Source organism: Ambystoma mexicanum, chromosome 5q (genome assembly GCF_040938575.1).
Source record: "Ambystoma mexicanum isolate Mex_15411 chromosome 5q, UKY_AmexF1_1, whole genome shotgun sequence".
Taxonomy (NCBI): Eukaryota; Metazoa; Chordata; class Amphibia; order Caudata; family Ambystomatidae; genus Ambystoma; species Ambystoma mexicanum.
In genome coordinates this window covers 85,362,846-85,386,240 of record NC_090933.1, presented here as the reverse complement: position 1 = coordinate 85,386,240, position 23,395 = coordinate 85,362,846, and the positions used below count along the sequence as shown (strand labels likewise).

General features: G+C 45.7%; 1 protein-coding gene across 8 annotated transcripts in view; it reads left to right on the top strand.

Moving 5' to 3' along the window:
- Positions 1 to 1,313, top strand: part of PTPN3 (protein tyrosine phosphatase non-receptor type 3) — a 2,254,194-nt gene extending 2,252,881 nt beyond the window's left edge. For all 8 annotated transcript variants that reach the window (XM_069620560.1, XM_069620561.1, XM_069620557.1 and 5 more), the window contains one exon: positions 1,040 to 1,313. In XM_069620560.1, coding sequence (XP_069476661.1) covers positions 1,040 to 1,117 — 78 coding nt within the window. In that variant the 3' untranslated portion in view covers positions 1,118 to 1,313. The remainder of the gene's footprint in view (positions 1 to 1,039) is intronic.
- Positions 1,314 to 23,395: the final 22,082 nt, after the last annotated feature.

The following is a 23,395-nucleotide window of genomic DNA, read 5'->3' as shown; positions in this document are numbered from 1 at the left end:
CTCATGTCAGAATAAATACAATCTGAGGGTCCTAGACGCGTGAGGGATCATGGGTACAGTGGACGTCACACTAGGGATAGTATTACTGTCACGCCCTGTATCGACGCCCTTTTCGAGTTTCGAAAAACAAACTGTAATACTTCGCAGCTTCCACTAGATGTCGGCCTATGCACAGCATGTGAATCTAAGCAGATACAAGCATCAGAAATACGATTACGGTGAGTAATGTATCATATATATATATATATATATATATATATATATATATATATATATATATATATATATATATATACATATATATACATATATATATATATATATATATATATATATAGGATCTATGAGCAAAAAACTATCATCTTCCCCCTCTATGCTTCTATGCATCCCCTCAGATCCCACCCCTCCCCAGCGACATTTACCTGTTTTCTACCTGCCTCCCGTTGTGAGTCACTGCCTTCTGTTCGGGGGAAGGGTGCTGCTCCATTCTCTCTCTCTCTCTCCTTCCCTCTCTCCATGATGGGAATGCTAGGTTTGCAGTCTTGCTGCATAAAGGCTCAAGCAGAGTTTACATGGGGCTCGTTATGTGCCCTGAACATTGGGTCACAGGGAGGACCATGCAGCAGAACGTAATCACTGCTTTCTAGGTTCCGAGTACATTATTTATCTGTGGTGATCTATCCTTTTTGGCATTGTTGCATGAACTTCACAGAGGCTGCGCATTGCAGTAGTCTGTGTCATTGCCTACGTGGGTGGGCAACCAGTACGGTTTTTTCTAATGTTCACCTTATAAACGCTGCTGTTTTAATATGGTGCTTATATAGAGTTAACAAACATTTCAAAATCCAGTTTTAAGAATGATTAGCAAACCCCACCCCGTTACGGCCTAGAACGTAAGAAGATAGTAAAATGCATATACCTTCTTTCTCTTTGAGAACATTAACGTTTTATTTCTGATGCAGCAAACCTTGTCAAATGCCAAGTACAAGTTGTCATCGTAACCTGTGCCCCGTTGACATTGCTTTCTTTTCTTTTGCAGAGTCAATACAAGTTTGTGTGTGAGGCCATTCTTCGCGTTTATAACGAAGGCTTGGTGAAACCCCTGGATGCCAGCTAGTGCGACCACGAAGCAATTCCTTCCATCTTTTTGAAAACATTGATTCAAAATCGTTTGCCTCATTTTTTTGTCGGTGACTTGGGACTTCGTCAAAAGCCAATGGGATGACAGACGAGCACATCTGAACTATGGCACTTTAAATTTATGTATAAGAACGCTAAAATCATGTAAATAGTAAATGTCTGTATATAATGAATGCGTGTGTATGCGTCATTTATTGTTCCCTAGTATACATAAAATAAGATTGAAATGATGGTAGTGCCTAAACATAACGGTGTTCACGCAGGGCAAAAGGGTACTGACAAGTTTTAAGATTTCAAACTATTGCAGCGGTAAAAAGTTTAACTTGTATATTTTTTTGTTTAACCTACCTTCGGTGGCTGCCCTGACACAGAAATAAAAACAATCAGCGGCTGAGTTGTAGTTGTAGGAAAGCTTGTCGTCTTATTTTATAAGTGGCGACTGCTTTAACCATTTACCGTAGTCCTTGCAAATAAGCCCACCTGCTGCCTATGAATATTAATTGATCATCACTGCTGAAAATTCGTGTGGCATTCAAATATTGGCTCATCACTTCGGACCCCCGAATCGCACAAACCACAAAGCATGTGCCTTTTCCTACCTTCTTTTTCAAAACGCTGTAATATGGGTTGGTTGGGGAGAGTGTACCAACGTCCTGGTAGTCTTCTTTTAGTCAAACCAGGGTAAAAAAACGTGGATAATTCAAGTTGAACCTCCAAATCTTCAGGTGATGATTTCGACCCAAGAATGTTTTCAGAGGACTACAGAAAAGTTAACTGCTACTAAATGGAGGTGATTTAAAGGAGAAAATGCTGTAATGAGCACATTTGAAAGCAAACTTGGGTGAGGATTTGTACTGAAGCGTTGTGGCACAGCTGTAGGGTGTTGCCCCGCTGCTGCGCAGCAGTTTCAGTTATCCAAGAAATATGCATTCAGCGTCCAGACAGTAGAGGTTTGTTCATAATAACCAGTCAGTGAGGTTTGCTGCATCTGTGCTGCATGTTTTACAGGCCTTATCCTGACATTTGCAGCTTAGTTCGTTTTGCACAGTGCAAGCAACCGCATCCAATCGGTGCCGTTACTGAAATGGACTAAAACCACAGTAAAATAAGGGTTTCTTGGTACACAAATAAGTGTACCGTTGATTGGTGCTGAGCAAGATTCGCAGCAGTTACTACGCATGTAAAATGGTGTCTCCAATGACCATCATCAACCATGTGTAGAGGCCACTTTCTGTAAACATCGCCTTTACCTCTTATAAAAATCACCTACACATGTAAAAGTAAAGTGCAGGTGGTGAAATGCTGCTTTAAAGGTCTGGGAGGCTCTGCATTCCCACCAACAATCAACCCCTAGGAAAATTACTGACAAAAAGCAAATACATCCAGTAAATAAATACAAAAGCTAGGCATGAACGAACAGAGTTAAAGCCAAACAACAATAGAACACCAGTATAATTCAAGGATTACCCCATCTGACTGATTTTCTTCCATGTCATAATAGAAAGTTACTTAATAAAAGAATAAACTGTGCTATACAGTTATCATAATATTGGCCACTTATTTGTTAGAAACAATTGTAAAGAGACCCACAAAGTAGGTTACACAAGCACATGCACTGCAACTGAAAGGATACATAGGGATGAGTTGGATCCAGGCACAGTAACCCTAGCCTTTAGCTGAGCCCTCTCCGTTCTTACCCTTTTTTATGTTCTTCTTCACTTGCTGTCATCCCCTTCAACCAAAAAATACAATGTCCCTGGTTCCCTTATCCGTCTACGTCAACACTATTCTCCTTCAATTTAAGCTTTTCTGCCTGCCTCGAGCGTATGCTTCATTCCTTAATTCTCCCAACGGCATCTCCACCATATGCTGTGCCGTACGCAGTACACGTTCCGCTGCAAACCTGGTCTTGCACTGAACTACTCCCTGATCATAGCTGCTTCTCTCTTCTGTTTAACCTCCTCACTCTTGCTCCCGGCTTTGGCAGCATTTACAAATCCAGAGAATTTCTTTAATCTTTTATTATTATTATGGTATTTATTGAGTACGGACCTAGCTTCGAGAAGCAACGGAGCGCTTTACAGAGGTAACAACAGAACAGATATACATCAGGGGCAGGATACATCTTCTAGTCCTTACTCAAAATCAGCCTCTGTGCTTTTCAAGCACCATTTGTATTTGAAGAGGTCTCTTATGACTGCCAACCTACTCTACATTCTTCATTTGTGATAGCTTTTTCTCATTGCTGGTCAGTTCCGTCACTTACCTGATGCCGCGGCCGCACATATGTTGTCACACCGTAAATTGATAACGTTTGGTGACCTAAACACTTGGCTGCAGCAACCCTGCTTCAGCCAGGTAGCATGATTTTAATCCACTACCATGAGTTACTCTACACAGGCAAATGGTCTCTGAGCTTGCCATCTGATTAGCCCTATTTTATCCACTGACTCAGTCATCCTGGTTGAGCCTCTTCTTCCCCTGAATGGGACAAATCTTTTAATGAACCCCTTCCTTATTCTGGTGGTGCACCACTGTACAGCACATTAAAAGTACCCCTTTGCTCCTCACAGTCCATGAAATTAAACAATCTCAAACTTGCAGACCTTAAGTCCATCCATCCCGAATCTGCTCATACTTCAGTGATGGTCTACAATGGTGATTCTTCACTCGTTTCCTGTAACTGCTTTACCACTGCGTAAAGTGCTCTGATCCTGCCTACACCCCATAATATTACTGCCTGAGCAAAAGTGTTCGAATTCTCTGCAGACCTCTCATATATGCACCCTCTGTGTCCTTGACTGCAAACTGCCTGAATCTCGCTGGGAAAGGCACATAAACAGTCCAAATAAGAAACAATTGGGGCACAGAGCATTGACTTAACTATTGGATGGATTTACCCCAAACCAGTCAAGGAAATCTTTTTAAATATTCGACAGAGAATGTGGTGCTTCCTGCACCTTAAAACATTAATATCGGTATTGGTGCTTTGCAGCAGAAAGGCTGAAAGAGGCTTAAAACATTTGACTTGCTGGATGGATTTAGATGACATTTTATAAAGCAAAGGATTGTCAAGGGACCCCCCCCCCCAAACTGGACATTCTGGGAACAATTTGTCAAAAAATTAAAGTTAAGAATGGTGTGAATAGTGTATAGTGGCCACAGCCACCTGGTGGGTCCAAAAGAAACATATTGGGGGGCACATGTACAGAGGACAAAGCTAGTGTCCCGGTAGTGTTTTAAAATATACAGTGGGCACTGATATACATATTATAAGAGAATGGATTCACAATGACACATCATGGCAGTATGGGGAACATTAACGGTAGCGCACCAACTTAACTACACTTTAAGTCAAGTTTTTTCCGTGGGGGGGGAATATGTATGTGTATATATATATATATATATATATATATATATATATATATATTTCTGAGGCTTGTGGAATCTGCTTAGATCACATGCTGTGCATAGTCCGACATCTAGTGGAAGCTGCGGAGTATTACAGTTTGTTTTTCGGAACTTGAAAATGGGCGTCGACACAGGGCGTGCCAGTAATACTATCCCTAGTGTGACGTCCACTGTACCCAAGATCCCTCACGCGTCTAGGATCCTCAGATTGTTTTTTTCCGCCATACTGGTCGGAAGCATCTTGCGGAGTCCCCTGGCCTTAGCCATACTTTTGCTAAAATTTAAAATTATTAATCTATTGACATCCTTCCCAACCCCAACGTCGAACTTCGACACTCGACGCCGGCTGGAGAAGAAATCGACCGTCGGCTGCTGCACGACGGATTTGGGCCTCGGAAGGCCGCTGGCCTCGGCCCGGGCCTGGTAGGCCGCTGGCCTCGGCCCTGCAAGTAGGGAGAGTGGGGGTGGTACATACTCTACACTCTTGGTATATAGGTACACCCTATACATTTCCTACACTTAGCCCGCTGCCTCAAGGTGCGTATGGAGGGTACCCCTTTTCAATTCTGCCCCAAGTGCAACCGCAAATACCCTTGGGTCGACAGGCACGCCACGTGCAATCTCTGCTTGCCGAGGGACCACCCCGAAGCGAACTGCAGAGCGTGTAGTAGGTTTAAACCTAAGACACTTAAGGACCGTTCGACGAAGCGTTGGGCCCACCACGCCAGGCAGGCGGCCATGGCAGCGGAGGGTGCCTTCAGCGATGGCAGCAACGCCGTACTTTCGGACAGCGAGGGCATTACGGCGTCGAAAGACAGCCGAGCGCAGGTCCCCGACCTCGGAAGGTCGTCCGGCAGGGCGGCTATGGGGAAGACCCCCGGCGACGCAAGCGCTTCACATACTACACACACAATATACACTAAGTCCAATCGAGACTCGACGTCGAGTTCTCGAAAAGAGGCACAGACAGAACGGTCCGATTCGGTGTCTCTGGGCGCTCTCGATCAAGATCGCCGCATGACTCCAGGCAATCATCCACTCTTGCCAAGAGTGCCTCGCTCCCTAGGCTAACAGAAGTTCGATCGTCGGAAGACGAAGACGACTTCCACCCCCAGGCCGCGCTCCAGGAGACGGAGCCCGCAACTAAAGCCAGCGAGGCCCCACGCTCGAAGGACAGGGACACCTCTCCCGATCCTCGACGCCAGGCGTCGAAAAACTCCGGAGCCACTAAGGGACAGGGAAAACATTTTTCTACGCACGGGGAGGGGGGAAAACAGCAGAAGAAACTACCTGTACTTTCTTCCACACCTGTAAAACACTCCACCCCCCCTAAACAGACAGACAAGCCCAGGTCTGCTGATAGGTCCACAACCAGCAAAGCTACTCAAGACAAATCCCACAGACTTGCTGAGAGAGTCATTCCCAGTTCCAAAAAATGGTCCAGTGAAGACATAGATAGGGTCATGTCAAGAATGTCTTCTTTGGCTGATTTTTATGATAAAAATCCAGAACATTTCCTCTCGTATGATCCACAAGGGGCCACACCCTCAGGCTCTACTGATCCTATCCCCCCGAGTAAGAAGGCCCGGTTTGAAACCCCAATGAGGTCTGAACCCTTCGAGGTACAACCTTACGCAACACCGTACTCACGGTATCAAGAAGAGGCTTCCTTTTGTGGAGACCAAGAATTTGGTATGATAGAGGAGCAAACCGGGACGGGCTACTATGGGGATGATGAGGAACAAGAAGAAGAAGAGGATAACCCGGAAACATACAGAGTAGATTCCCCAGTAGAGAACGAAGCCCCGGTTACCGACTCCCCGGTCGATAATCAGCCCCTCCTAAATGAGGTTCTCGCTCGTGCAGCAGAACATTTCCACATTGACACCCACGGTGTACAGGAGGAAAGGGACTTCGCAGAAGAGTTAGTGGGAGAAAGGAGGCCGGTTGCCCAGACCATCCCTATCCTTAAATCCATTCAGCGGAGAATAGATCCGTCCCTAGTGAACCCAAACCTCACCAGAGCTGTCAATCCCAGGGTTGAAAAACTTTTCAGGGCAGCTCAGTCTGACCCTCTCTATATAAGAGGGCATCTAAAGCCAGACTCCCTAGTTGTTACCAACACTCGGAAGAGGGCTGGAACACCCTTGTCTTCGTCAGAAGCTCCTCCCGACAAGGAGAGCAAAAAACTATACGGTTTCGGCAGGAAAGTAGCCTCAACGTCCGCCTATCAAGCAAGGATTGCTAACTCCACCACCCTGTTGGCCAGCTACAACTGCCATCAGTGGGAGGAAGTCCCGGCTCTCATAGCCTCTGCTCCTGAACCGTTAAAGGGCCAATTAGCTCAGATTTCCGCAGAGGGAAGAGCCGTGTCTGGTTGCATTTTGAAAGCAACCTTCGACGCCGCGGATAACGCAGGCAGATTGATAGCAGAAGGTACTGTTATCAAAAGACATGCGTGGTTACGGCAGTCTGGTTTTAAGGCAGAAACTCAGGCATCATTGTTAGACAAACCGGTGGAAGCCGATCTGTTGTTTGGTAAGGCGGTCGAGGACGCACTGAAGAATGCCAAGGACGAATACGAGACACTCAAATCCCTTGGCCAGTTAACCAATAAACCCCCTAACCAGAGAGGGAATAGTAATTTTCGTCGCCCACGCGGCCAAAATTCACAGAGAGGATCTAACTATTCCCAGGAGCAGGGTACACAGTGGAACAACAACCAACAGTCTACCCAGGGTTACGGCAGAGGTAATAGGAGAGGTCGTGGTAAAGGCAGAGGCAGCCCCAGCAAGGGAGGCGGCACGCCTCCACCAAAGCAATGACGCTTAGTTCAGGGTCCCTTCTCACTCAACCCCAGTAGGGGGACGCATTTCAAACTTCACCCAGGCTTGGGAAGGGATCACATCCGACAGATGGGTGCTGTCAACAGTATCCACGGGATATTGTATAGAGCTACTGCAGCGTCCCCGGAACCATCCTCCACGACAAAGAGTACACTCCTTAGAACATCAGAAGATTCTCCTCGAGGAGATCGCCATTCTTCTACAAAAGGACGCGATAGAACTCGTCCCGGGACACCAGGTAAACAAGGGTATTTATTCAACTTACTTCCTTGTGCCAAAGAAAGACTTGACAATGCGCCCAGTATTGGACTTACGGCCTGCCAACAAGTATGTCAAGCCCCAAAAATTTCGTATGACCACGCTACAAGAGGTAATCCCCCTCCTAAAAAAGGGGGATTACATGGCAACCTTGGACATGAAAGATGCTTATTTTCATATTTCCATGTTCCCAGCGCACAGAAAGTACTTGCGCTTCAAGGTAGACAGTCGCCACTACCAATTCAAGGTACTGCCCTTCAGGATAGCTTCAGCACCAAGGGTATTCATCAAGGTACTGGCGGTGGCGGCTGCACACCTACGCAGGGAGGCAATCCCAGTGTACCCTTATCTGGACGACTGGCTCATAACGGGGGAAACCCCAGGAATTTGCAGGACAAACATTCAAAGGTCTATCGACCTCCTCCACGAATTAGGCTTCTCAATCAACGAGAAGAAGTCAAGCCTGGTGCCAAGCACCTCAAAACAATTCCTAGGAGCAATCCTGGATAGCCAGGAGGGGTTGACCTTTCCTTCAGAAGAAAGAATTCGGAAAATACTTCTTCAAATTCCGCATTATCAGTCCGGTCAACAAATACGGTGCGGTACGCAAAGCAATGCGTTTACTGGGCATGATGGCGTCATGCATTTACCTGGTCCCCCACGCGCGCCTGCGCATGCGTCCCATGCAGGAATGGTTGGCGAAACAGTGGTCTCAGGCAAGTGGTCAGTGGGACGATCTAGTGGTCGTTTCGCCAACACTGGTACAAAGCCTTCACTGGTGGACAAGAGAGAATCTCGCAAAGGGGAAACCCTTTTACGATCCCAAAGTACAGGCAGTAGTCACTACAGATGCATGTCTGACGGGGTGGGGAGCTCACCATCTCCACCACACAGCTCAGGGTCTCTGGTCTCACTCAGTGGCCAAGAACCACATCAACCTGCTAGAGCTTCTGGTAGTATTCAGAGCGCATCAGGCGTTCGAGCCCCATCTAGTAAACCTGTCAGTGCAAATCCGGACGGACAGCACTACAGCCATGTTCTACCTGAACAAGCAAGGAGGGACTCGCTCGCCAAATCTGTCCAAGCTTGCCCAGACAATCTGGATATGGGCACTCAGACGGAACATCTTCCTGTCATCACAACATGTTCCAGGGGAGCTCAATTCCCTAGCGGATGCTCTGAGCAGAGACTCCCTCCCAGAGGAACACGAATGGGTTCTTCACAGAGAGGAGGTAGAAGATCTCTTCTCTCAGTGGGGTTCCCCCACTATAGACTTATTCGCTACAAGCGAAAACAAACAATGCCCAGGATTTGCATCCAGGTTCCCCCAACCAGACTCCCAGGGGAACGCCCTGTGGATGAACTGGTCAGGGATGTTTGCGTACGCTTTTCCACCAACTCCTCTCATCAGGAAAGTGGTGAACAAGATGAACAGGGAATCGATGATGCTCGTCCTAGTTGCTCCCATGTGGGCAAGACAACCGTGGTTCCCACACCTACGCAGGATGGCGGTGTGCGAGCCCATCAAACTTCCAGGCTGGTACAACCTACTGTCCCAGCACCAAGGTCAAACAGTGCACCAGCAACCCAACTCAATGAACCTGGCAGCATGGCTCCTGAGGTCATAGAGTTTGGACACCTCAAATTGCCACAGAGGTGTATGGACATCCTAAAGGAATCTAGGAAGCCAAACACAAGGCACTGTTACTTTGACAAGTGGAAGAGGTTTGTTATCTGGTGCCAGAGTAGACAAATCAACCCAGTTGATTGCACTCCTTCCACTATTGTTACATACATGCTCCACCTGCTAGATGCAGGATTGGTTTTTAACTCACTGAAAGTACACCTGGCAGCTCTCTCGGCTTACACCACTTCCCATAGCAAGGTGTCGTGGTGGAAAGTACCAGTAGTTAAAGCCTTCATGGAAGGAGTAAAGAGACTTCTCCCTCCTATTTCAAACCCACCGCCAGGGTGGGACCTTAATGTGGTGCTAGCCAAGCTCATGGGCCCCCCTTTCAAACCCATGCATAAAAGCAGTCTCAAACACCTGACTTATAAAACGGCCTTCTTAGTAGCTATTACCTCTATAAGAAGGGTCAGTGAAATTCAGGCTCTGTCAGTGCAGGATCCTTTCTTTACTATCCATAAAGACAAACTGGTTTTACGCACACACCCTAGGTTCTCCCCTAAATTTATATCTAAATTCCATGTAAACCAGTCCATCGAGCTTCCGGCTTTCTTCCAGAACCCGCAAAGCTCGGCTGAGGTAAATCTACACACCCTAGATGTGCGTAGGGCGGTCCTCTACTATGTAAATAAAACAAGACCGCTAAGGAAAACAGATCAACTGTTTGTCTCCGTAGCTACAGGCAGAGAGGGGGATCGCATCTCTAAAGGTGCCATCTCGAAGTGGATTATTAACTGTATCCAGCTGTGTTACTCACTCTCTGAAAAGACTCTGCCTTTTACGCCAAGGGCCCACTCTACTAGAGGCATTGGGGCCACTCTGGCTTTCATTGCAAATGTTCCCCTCGACACCATTTGCAAAGCAGCTACTTGGAGCTCTATTCACACTTTTACTCAGCATTACTGCATTGACACCCATTGCAAGACAGATACACAAGTGGGACAAGCGTTCTAAGACATTTATTTGCTCATGACCCTTCTCACATCCCACCTCCTTCTTCTGGTACTGCTCGCTAATCTATGCACATCATGTGATCTAAGCACATTTCACAAGCCTCAGAAGGGATACATTACTCACCGTAATCGTATTTCTGATGCTTGTATCTGCTTAGATTCACATGCGACCCACCCTTCCTCCCCTCCGAGAGAAGGCGCATGATTACTTGTAGTCTTACCTTTCTTTCTATCTTTCTATCTGCTTGGATTATCTGTACTCACGCTACTCCTCATGCTACCTCATATCAGAAAAAATACAATCTGAGGATCCTAGACGCGTGAGGGATCTTGGGTACAGTGGACGTCACACTAGGGATAGTATTACTGGCACGCCCTGTGTCGACGCCCATTTTCGAGTTTCGAAAAACAAACTAATACTCCGCAGCTTCCACTAGATGTCGGCCTATGCACAGCATGTGAATCTAAGCAGATACAAGCATCAGAAATACGATTACGGTGAGTAATGTATCATATATATATATTATAAAGAGAGAGAGAGAGAGAGACTGACTCACACACACCCTAGTATCAAGGGTGTGTGATATGAGTCAGGCGACGGGTGCCTCAAGAGTGATTAGGCTCACCCTACGTATGGGCTTGCTGTGAGCTAGTGATGAGGAGAAGCAGCTTATGTTTGATAGCTACAAACCTAGGTCCCTACGAGTGGGGTGGACAGCAAGGGGCTCTGTAAGAACCCCCAGAGAGCATAGAGTGATCTCTTGTCGTTCTATAGCTCCAGGCCTGAGTTAAGGCCACCCCCAGACTGATTCCAGCAACAGAACAATCATCAGCCTCCAGTGCAAACTTAAGATCTGGGAGAAGGAGGCCTCCCCACTCTTCCAAAACTGCACAAGAACATCACCAAATGAGGGATAAACTCTAGGAAATGTACCACATCTGTTCTTTTGCGTTAAGCTTCTGGTAGAGAACGGTACCTGGGCTTAACAGGGGCTGAACAACATTTACTTTGTAGAAGTATAATAGATTTGTACACTTTTGAACCTCCCTAGAGAATCTAACTTTTGAATTTACTGTGAGATCTGACCACATCCTGGTGAACAACTATCTTGACGCAGATTACGTTTTATTTGCATTCTTGGCCCTAATGGAGTTGATTTCTTTCTCCCCTGCAATATGCCCTAATAAAAAGGTGTTCATAGAACTAACTCACATCTGGCCTGTTTTTGGTCTCCTTTAGCTTTTTAGTACATGGTGTTAGAGGTGGGATCAATTGGCCTTCACATAATAGGCCACCCAGTTCCACATTCCATCTAGATTCGTAAAGGAGTTTCAACCTTTAGGGTGGGAAAGGGAGGGAGAGTTTCCCTAAGAAGCCCACTTATTATTGGCCCCAATCAAAGAACAGGTGGCCCAACATGTACTGGGATCTTCCTGTCTCGATCAACTATTAAGAGATAATGCAAATCTAAACGGAGAACCTGTGAGACTGAGGGATAACTCGAAGAATCCCAGGACTGTTCTTCACCTGCCTCAGCCCAAATTCTGACACCCATAAAATGCTTTCTGACACCCATCAAATGCTTTCTGGCCCATCAAGACTGACATTTCTTCAGCCCACAGGAATTGTTTCCCTGAGGAAGGAGATAACCTTGATATTTAAACTAATTTACATGTGGAAATTACTCAAGGATTTTGTGACAGGCTATCACCACCACTCCTTTCTATCAGGATCACGAAACAAGGTTAAAGCTGCCATTGGCACCATTGAAAAACCAGGGACACTACCAGCTTTGATTATAAAGTATTTGGAACAACACCTCCAAGTGAACTGGAGGTGTTGGGTTAATTGCTTGATTCTTCATTGAACCCAGCTGCAAACAGAACAGGTGTCCTGATTCTCTAGATGAGTGCAGTATGGAATACATTGGTAAGAATCTTAGAGAAGTACTAAGTCATTGCAGTACCATCCTTCCCAGAGTGTGCAGAATTCCAGTTTTACCCTAACCATGGCATTGATCTACTTGGATATTTGCAGATGGGATCAGGAGGGAGTGTGGAAAACCCACCAAGTGATGGGGCAACTATGCATCTGTGACCTCAGGGTGTGCTGTGAGCATCAGATGGAAGACCTACATATCTACTCCTCCGGTGGGTCACCAGCTACAGCTAAGGGGCAGGCTTCACCAAGAACATCTACAGTCAAAGCTTTGGAGGCCTTAAGCTTTTCCCAAGAACAGGGAACATCCAGCCTCTCGTGACAACCTGCAGGATCCCCTTAGCCCAGCAGCATGCAGAGAACATTGATACAGTTGGAACCAAGCCACAATGAAGTCCTGCCCACTGGAAAGTAGAGGAACTGAGCGGTGATTGCTCTTCCAATAACAGTCACCTGTAGGAGCCCCTCCTGGTGGAGGAACTCTGTTGCATGAATACTAATACCCGACTCAATGGGGGAGGCTGCTATTTGAACACTGAGCTCATAAACCAGTTCAATGAGGGGGTTCCACCCCAGGTTTGGGAAGGAGGTTGAGCAGATACATTGGAATTTTGAAGGAAGTTGTTCTCAAGAACTGCATCTGGCCACAACCACCCACATTTACATTGCAGAGAGAACCGTCCATGAGGAATCATCAGGTAAGAAGAACCAGACCTGCGAAACAATTCTGGTGGATAAGATTGATGCCTTACTGAAAATGTCCACATCAGAGACATAACTCAATTTGGCTATGCTACAGAAGAAAGCCTCAGAGAAAAAGTAGACTGAGAGAATTATGGTTAACACAACGGGAATTGCAGGAAATTGGGAGTGATCGCTAGACTCTATGGGTGTAGCAAATTCTACTGCCAAGGAGGACATCAGTGAAAATGGGTTTAGAGGAACCCCAGAAACCACTAGGTGGAGCCCTAAGGAAAGCTGGGAATAAGTGATGAAAGCGCCCTGCCTTTTCTTACTGGTGGATGGAGGAGTTGCCAAAGCTCTTCCCTTTGGTTTTAACAGCTTTACGCCTCCTTTGGTACCCCTGTATCAGGTACCACAAGTAACTTCAGTCATCAAGAGAGGGTCCATGTGTTAAAATCACGGCAAAAATGGCCGTGGACACAAAATATCTCAGCAAAAAGGCTGTGCTTTTGCCGCCACTATCCATGTAAAGGAAGCAGGGGGGCACCCCCGCGACCTCGGACCCATTATAGCATTTATGGGGCGCGGGGGAACACCCCCGCAACCCTTAAATGGTGTCATGGGTCACACCTTTAACGGGCATTTTTGCCGCGATTTTCTGTACAGGCAACATTTTTGCCGCAATTTCATCACTGCATACCTAAGAGAGGGATACGAACATCTGCCTAGGTAACCAGGTACTTCCGCACATATCTTTATAGTCAGCATTTTGCTTCGTTAGAACACAATCCACCTGTCCACATGCTGATTCCTGGCAGGATCAAAAGTGACATTTAAGCTGGCAAGACTGGTGGCAAAACTGCAGCAATTCCTGTTTGAAATGGAGTATGTGCCAACACACAAGTAGACTGGCGTTCTCGGTTGCTTGTCTTAAGCAGAACTGAAAGCTTTTCTGATCCATCTAAAAATATCGTGGCAAGCATACAGGGTGCCACAGAAGGGACAGAGCCCACAATTCATAAGGATGATATATATATATGATATATGGCATTTATAACGCGCCTATACACAAGTGTTTTAAGACACGACGATGACATGATTTCAGATGAGACCATGCTGTTAGCAAGGAAACACACATACAAAAACAGTCTTGCCTAACAAAAATGGAGTTTGAAGGTAAGATAACCGTGCTGCAAAGCCATGCGTGAGCTTATAATGGAGTTGGAAATCCTCGTAAGTTCAGGGGTATTGTACTAACCCAGGCCCTGCGAGACAAAGGTTGCGAGAGAATTGCATGCCGCCTGTCGTTGATAAAGAAGTAGGGCACACAGCGGGAAAGGGCACAACATTCATCAAAATAGACAAGGGGCTAATCCCACCAAAATCACCCCTCATTAATATGAAGTTGACTGGTGATGTCTGGCACAAAGTAGAAGAAGCTTTCATTGACCGCATGGATACCCCAGTGCAAGACTGCAAGCATACAATAGTCCTGGTTGATCATGTATCCTAGTGGATTGGGCTAGTTTCTTTCACCAGACGTTGACCAGGCCCACAATAGTTGTCTCTTGAAGAATATTTGGCAGGAACGGATCCAGTCGCATTGACACTGACCACAATGAGCAACCTACATCTCACGAGATGCAAATCTTTTTTTAATTTACTAGGAAATCGCGCACCGTAGAACAGCACTCATATTACCCACAATGCAATGACAGGTACAGAGAGGTTAGTTAATGATAACATGCAGCTAACTCTCGTCCAGGGAGATGAACTAAGCAGCCATTAAAGCTGTCCCACCACACTGCCTTCTCCTGAACTCCAACAGGGGCATTTCTTTTCAGATAGAGGAATGCCTACTGCGATGGCAAAACTCGAACCAGCATATGCGAAAACAGTATATCACACGCGTGATTCGCTAAACTCATGAAGAAAAAAGTATAAAGTGCCCAAGATAAACGAGCAGTTTACAATATCTGCAGTGCCACAAAAGTGAAATTGATAATGAACACCAAAGACGAGACATTATTCAAATACGCAAATCTATAGAAGATTACCCAGTACAAGCTAATACCTTAAAAATGGCAAACTGGTTACTCGTTATGTAGCCACCAAATGTTTTGGACTTCAACTACCTTCATCCATAGCCAGCAATATTAGTGGTGAAGGACCATGGGAGTTATAGCCCATAACATCAGACGGGCCACATAATGAGAACCCATGGGGGCAAGTTGACATTCTACAAGTGCCAAGGCCAGCACAAAGACCAATGGCACCTCCACACACAAGAGTGAAATTAAACACGCCATGAAAGAACCAAACACACAAAGGCTTAAGCAGACAGATCAATACTAAAGGCAAACCCAGATAAAGAGGCCTCCTTCCATCAGACCACTGCATCGACTGACATCATCAAATCACAATACGGCATTGGGAGATCAGGGATAAAGTACCCCATGCCATATGTATAAGCAGTGCTTCATTTGTAAATAAATAAGTGCTAGGGCTCAAACAATTTTCATTACACCTGTGCCACTTTAAGGTAGCATGGTCGCCGCTCACCACCCAATGCTGCCCCCAACTGCTGCTGCTTCCGTAGTGTCGGTCTCATGTGATAATGTCCCTGCTACTATATGTATGGTGACATTATATACGGGGACAATACTACCTGATACCGTCGACATATTTAGGGTTGCAGCTGCAACTCCCACCAATTGACTCTGCAGCACTCATTGCAGATGCTCAATTTACAAATGCCGATCAAAATAACAAAAACCTGGCATAGCAGTCGTGACTTTAGCAAAACAAAAAGGTGATGGCTGGAAGGTTTTGAATAAACACTGACATTATTTTGGTCGGGAACCGTGAGAGACTGTTGGAAGTTCTCTCCTATGATCTTGTGGGCCCCGGGCTAACCTGCCGTGATATACGTGGCTCTAATTGACATTATTGGAAATCAGCAACATTGAAATTCTACGCAACGCCATGAGCAGCAGGCGTGAGAGTCTCTTTGCATATAGTTGATCGTGGGGTAACTAGGGCAACTTATCAGAGCCCCATTTCCTTTAAGATCTGACCGAGGACTGTGGGTCTAAGACCTTTGACTCGGTCGGAGGCTCTGAAGGTCTCTTTTCAGCCCTCTTTTCTCTCCGTATTTGTTAAAACCCGGCGGCCAGATATCGGTCTGAGAAAGGGCTAAGAGTGACAGAGAGTGACAGTCCTGTAGTCCTGGCAGGCCGGGTAGCCAGACCCAGGGCTGTCATGGACTATCCCCCCCCTTGAAGAGGATGATGGCCGATGTCTCCACAGCTCATGCCTTAGAGTGCCTACAACAGTTTCTACACCAACAAAATAAATCATAACTTTAAAAGACATAACCAATGAAAAGTTGGACCAGGCATTACGTCCAAAACCAAAAGGGAAGATTAAGACCTCTAAACCACCCAACATACCCCTGACAAACACCAACCTTGTTGAAGCGACAGGCCGGGAGACCTCGGTGGCTGCTGAGACGGGGCTTTCCAGCGTGGAATCTGTGGATGTAGTGGCCGCGGAGGGTGTGCCCGGAGTGCGGGCGTCGCTGGTCGAAGTGGACGCGCCTGCCCATGGCTTGCCGCCCCCTCGACTTCCAGCGTTGCCTCCCGGAGGGGGGGCTCCGCTGTCTGGGGCGGGTGGGGCCGCGCCTGGTCGGACGCCATCGCCGGCCAAACGCGACGAGGGAGAAGTGGGAGAGGTTCCTGCGAGAGGCGAAACTTTGGTTTGCTCCGGTGCCTCGGGCCACGGCCTGTCCCCCTCCGGTAGGCCTGAGCTGGCCCTCGTGGGTGTGTTGCCGGAGGACCCGGAAGCGGGGGACGTGCGGGCCCGGGTATTGCTGGGGGCGATAGCTATGGACCATGAGCCCCGGGAGAGTGGGGCCCCTGACGAGCAGTGCTGTGAGGCTTGGGGGGGGGGGGGAGAGAGACCGCTTCGCCATTGGCTTCCACGCCGGAGGGAGTGCAGCACCCAGAGCCAGCTCAGGAGGCGGCCTGGGCGCCCCCTCTGGATTGTACCTGGAATGTACAGGCTCAGATCCATGTGGAGCCGACAATAGATACTTTACCGCCCCCGGTGGTGGAAAACAAAAAACCACACGAACTTCTGACAAATGGCAAAAAACGCCAAAGAACTATTTAGTCCCAGAAAATAGGGAGCTCTCGCAGTAGAAAAAATGTAAAAAGCTCAACAAAGGGGTTACTGACCCAAGAAAATTACCTAACCCAGAAAAAAAACATAAACACGCACAGTAGCACTGTAAATTTGAGAGACTTTTTCAACCTTAAGCTACCATCAAACCATATCAGAAGGGTCGAACTAACAGATCTTGAAATTCTAGAGGCCCTAAACGACTGTATGCCAGCCTCCAAACAGAGACGGATTGATTACCCTACATCACAGGGTCCGTCCTATCCATCAAAGGAGGACCTTGATCTAGATGGACGGAGTAAAGAGCAGTCGCCTCCAAACAATAGAGGCCAAGATTCCCAGAAGCGGCCGGCGCATCAAACATCACCGTCTACTGGTCAATTTCTGAACCAAGAGCCTGTGGAGGTGACACAGTTCCACTATAACAAAGAGAACTTTGGCTGAAAGTCCTACTTTGATGGAAATTAACCCACCTCTCCCTTTACAGTTAAAGACTAAAATTCCAACACTACCAGGAAAAATAAGGGTACAATCACTTCACCCTTGGAATCCAACTCTTTGATGTCGATGGCGAATTCAAACTTAACTACCAAAGACTTAACCTTTAACATAACTGAGGACACAAACCCTGCTTCAACGCCCAGACATGCTAAGTCCACAGAAAGTCCACACTTGGCACAGGATAATTGTAAGGGACTAGAGGCAGGGCAGAAAACGAGGCGGGTGCAAAGTGACAAAAGTGACCATTCAATTGTTAACATTGACAAAGAACCTCTAGAAACTGCTCAAGGCAAATTGGTCCAAAGCCCTATGTCACAGACAAACAGCACACCACCATGTATAAAAAACACTGTGCAAAGATTTAACAATGACCAAGACCTGTGTGACCACTTAAACGTGGTTAAATCACGCAGAAAATCTCTGGACCTTAACAAACCCTGCTCCTCGTTTCAAATGTGCTCTTCGCCTCATTGCCTCGACTCATCGGTGAAATGGAGATCCCCTTTGCCCACAGAGCAAAATCGGAAAATTCCTATGACAAACAACCTTGATATGCATGCAATTACGTCGACAGTGACAATCGCTCTCTCTCCATTCATGAAGCTGTATGAAGGGATTAGCGACACGTTGAAAGATCACACATCAATACAAGCGTTGCTGCTGATCAAACTGACTTTTTTGGAAGCCTATATTATATCACAGGAAAACACCAGAATAAGTCTAGCCCAAGAGAGGGCCCTGGATCCCGTGGGGACAGGGATCCACCAACACCCAAAAAGACTATCCAACAAAGAAGTTGGCACCCAAACAGCTTTCACGATTGACTTAACTGTGAGCTCAAGCGAGCCGCTGACAGTAGCAAAGGCCAATCCAAATAGTGCGGCAAAACCTGAGACGAGCAAATCTACACCAATATTGGAGCCAGTATTTGTGCTGAATAAATCTAATAAAGGGACGCCTAAAGAAAACGTCAAGTTGTTAAATAAGTCTGGGAAAAAAAGCACCTTCAGTGGCAGTAGCGGAAATAGCAACAACAATTGAAGTCTTAAGCACAAACGAATCACCGAAAAAAACCGAACAATTCTTGGAGTGTGATGACTTGATGAACTTGAGCACTTACTCTAATGAGGAAGTCCAGCAAAAAAGAAGGGTTGAAAAACCAAGAAAGGAGCCTAAAATTGTAACTCCCCGACAATCAGAAAATCCCAACAAACTCACCAAAGAAGAAGGAAAATCTTAGAGTGGAGAGTGGACACATTAATAGTAGACATAGAAATCGAAAAAGTCCTACCAACATTGTGAAATCAGGAAACTGTGAGAGTTCTTCACGGAGGTACTACAAGAGACATGAAAGATCGCCTTCCCCTCAGAGGAAAACAAAAAGGTATAAAATATCGCCAGAACCCAGCAAAATACTGCACAGGCCTTTAAAACCCCATTATGTTTCAAGAATGGAAAAGTACAACAAAGTGCACACTAAAAAAGAGGCAACAAGATGGATCATGAAACTAGAACAGATTGACGGAAATGATGACGAGATCACGTTAAATCGTGGCACAGTGCTCGCCTTGTTTAGTTGCATGCCATCACTAAAGCAAATGAGATCTGAAGAGCTACTAATTATCGACCCGAGTCATAAACGGGGAAAGGCACTGGCCCATTTGTACATCGATTCCATAGACATCAAAAACAAACTGGAAAAAGATTCTAACAAACTGCTTAAAATGGGATACAACCTAACAGAGTCATCGACAGAGATCACTTCAAGGTCAAGCGTATTTTCCCGTTCACGTAAGCGCACCCCGAGTCAGAGACGAGACATAGAGGCCATAAACCATCTACGAGAGAGAAGGTGGAAACTTAAGGACCACTTCAAGGAAACTAAAAAGTCTCCAGAACAAACGTTGGGAGGGCATGCCTCCAGGTCCTTACTAGGGGATCTTAAGAACAGAGAAACCTTCAAACAGACTATCGTCCCAGTCTCACCACGAAACACGGAGGTCGAACATCCGTGGACAAGGCGAAAAACCAACCAAGACGGTGGTCTTGGCTTCCAAAAGTGCTACAAAAACAACATAAAAGTTAGCAACCCCTGACTCTGGACCACGCCGACCAACTGCAACGACACCTAAAGCCAGCTACAGGAGAAATAAAGTTTTGCTCCTGGAATACAAGAGGACATGGTCATCTTACGGCACCTAGCGATATAAAATTGACAGTATTTGACATCCTTTGCTTCCAGGAGACCTGGCTAACTGAGCTGCCCTCCCTCGATGGTTATGAAATCTTCTTGGCGCCTGCTAAAAAAGGCCCGTTGGGGTGCCCTTCATCGGGAATCTTGACAGCGGTTCGACATAACTGTGGTTTGTCCAAAAAGTCTTGAGAAGCAACCAATCTTTACTAATGATCAGTGCTGAGCTGGTCGAGCTCAAAACAAACAGTTAAGAATGCAAAGCTGACAATAGTAATAATGAATATGTACTGGAATCCATCTTCTGTTGACGCCAGTAACTTTGTGAGATCGATTGGACAAGCCATTGACGAGGCTACTGCTTTGCACGCCGCCTCATATCTATTACTGTGTGGAGATATCAACGCGTCTTGCCGTCAGGGAAAACAAAAAGAACATTTGGGTCAAAACGCCTCGACCTCAGTTTCTAGAGGGAAGGTTTGGGCAAACCTGATGTCATCTCAAGAATGACACAATATGAGTGAGGTTTTGCCCAAAGAAACCTTTTTGCCCACATGGGAAAATGGTTTATCCAGTGCAACGATTGATTACATCTTTGTCTCTGACAGTTTGGCCAGACTAATCACTACAAATGACGTGATACGGACAAGTAAAAGCAACCACAACTTGCTTTACTTCACCTGGCAAATAAAACAGACTCTTACCTCGAAGTCAACAACATTCTTGGAAACAAACAATCGAGGATCTAGAATAAAAATGTCAGCTAAAGCAATAATTGACCTTAAACAAAAGTACTGCGCCCAAAACCCTTATCTTTCGGCAAATGAGATCAACTACTTACCACTCCTAGAGATCTATAAAAAGAAGAGGGTACCAAAAAACAACGTAGAATCTAGAAAACACGTGTATGATAAACTTTTGGTTGTGAAAAGGAAAGCGCTAAGGAAAGTGAAGAGGATTGCCAAAGCCCAAGGTTCCATAAAAACAAATTGGGCAGTAATAGAGGCCACCAGGTTATATAAATCATGGCTAAAACACCACAGATTGACACTATACCAGGAAGATGCCGAGGAAATCCAAATAGCCATACGAGGGAACAAAAGCCGAGAATTCTGGTCGCTCCTAAATTCAACTACACCACAAGATAAAGCAACTATAATTAACAATGTAGGTGAAGCCGCATGGGTAAATTTCTTTAAAACTCTCTTTGCACCACCTGAACCAATCATGGCGTCAAAGAAGATCCTTGAACCAACAAAATGGATTGTTATGGACGATCAAGAAGACATAACTCGTCAGATCAGGTCACTTAAGAACTCAAGAGCACCTGGTCCTGACGGGATTACCAACGTGGACCTTAAGGAACATCCTGAAGAATGGGCAGCGCTCTTGTGTGAAATCTTCCGAAGATGTGCACAATCAAAGTCAATCCCGCCATCATGGAAGTCAGCGACGGTGGTGCCTATTTTCAAAAAAGGGAACAAGGGCGACCCGGCGAATTACCGCCCAATCGCCCTGTTAGATTGTATAGGAAAAGTGTTCGGGTCTCTCCTCCTAAACGAATTCAAAGCGTGGACAAAAAACGGCGCCCTGCGAGGATTATTTGCAAACAGGGTTTAAAAAAAACCTCGGTACATCTGCAAACATCTTGATTATGAACACCATGAAACATAAAGTTCTAGAGGGAGGCCCAAAGATCTTCATCGTTTTAGTGAACCTTACCCAGGCATTTGACCGCGAAGATAGGTCACTGCATGGAACTGTCCGCCTTCTCTCTTAGAACCCATTAAAGCCCTGTACACAGAAACCAACATGACGGTGCGTTTGGACCAACAAGGACTTCTCTCTACTTCGATTTCCACACAAAGGGTTGTTAAGAAGGGATGCCCTCTGGCCCCTGCCCTGTTTTTAGCATTCCTTGGAGACATTAAAACATCTGAAATAACTGTCTGAAGCTTTGCACCAAAGATTGGGAAATCGCAAGTTGGAAGACTCTTGAATGCAGATGACGTGATACTCCTAGATTATACACCAATAGGACTACAACGTCAGCTGAGTAATTTTCAATCATACATGGAAAAGAACAACCTGGAGATTAACGAGAAGAAAACCAAACTTATGTCACTGTCCAAAAGCACAAAAATCAATGGAAAAACGAAATTGGTGCTGAATAAAAACCGGATTGAAAATGTGGCAGAATTTAAATATCTGGGTATCATCTTGGACAACTCCAAAAATGAGACATGCATGCAAAGTCTTCTAAAAGAAAAAACAAGAAAACTCACGGGTCAAGGCAGAGCTATCGACAGGAAATTTGGCCGATTTTCCCTCATTCGGTGATTAACTTTTATAAAATGAAGGTGGTACCAACCTTATCCAACGGAACAGACGCCTTGCCCAACATCCCCATATCTCTTTAGTCTACCTTAGAACCAACATTTTGGCGGGCAATTTTGGGGCTCCCAAAATGTGTCCCAATAGCCTGCATAAGGCAAGAACTCAGTTTACTTTCCCTCGAGGGATCAGTAAGATGTAATTCTATGATGCTCTACCGCAAATGTCTGTTTGCGGAGAAGCCTTCAGTATACTATCTGATTTTACAAGAAATAAACGACTTGAGCTGCAAGATGCTAAACAGCTGGTCAAATCGGATTATGGAAATTCTACAAGAGGTCTCATTCGATGTAGAGACCCTCAATAACAATCCAGTAGAAGTACTGAACCGACTAAAGGAACTCGACTGGATCAAAACAGCCGAAAAGCTGCATCTTACAAATCAACAAAACATTTGCCGGCGAACATCCGAAAACTGAACGAGCTCCAACCATTCATCAAACAGTTTCCGTCCAAGCAAGCAAGGTCCATGTTAATGAGAGCAAGAATGAACTTGTTACATACAAATGAGATCTTATACATACGAGGATGTGCAACAACAAATGGCTATAGACTCTGTGGTCAAATGGAAGTGGTGGAAACCATCCGCCACTTGCTACTTTCTTAACCTGGGACTTTGAAGGCAAGATCACCGTACCTGAGCCATGTTTTTTCGGACTTTGTGCTGCAGGAAGAAGCCCTTTGTTGGGCTAGGCCAATAGCGGGCGATAAGACCTCATGGCTATTGGCATCCTATAACATCCTACGTAACATACAAGAAATCTTCCAAGATTTAACAGATCCAGCGGCGACCAGTATTCCTTAAACCTCAGTCTCGCTGGCACCCGCATAACCTCTTACAGAGACAAAAGAAAAGAAGAAAGACAGAGATAAAAAAAGAATATTTTAATGGGAATAGAGTCTAAATTGAAACAGAGCTCTACTCTTCTTCTTTTAGATTAAGACAATGATCTTCGTTTTGTAAAAATCTTAAAGATTAAAATACAAAATAAAAAAAATCATAACCAGGGGCACAGCTCTGGGCAACCCTCCAGACCATGGTTTTTCAGGCGTGTCTTGACATTTTAAACTACTTAATCATATCATCCTCGTTATCCTTGTCTTCTGATTTTAAATGGGGCAAGTGTAACATGTTTTATTATCTATCCAAAGAAAATGGAGCAAAAGGGTTTTCTTCCACTTGTAATGTGACGGTCAAGTTCAGACAAC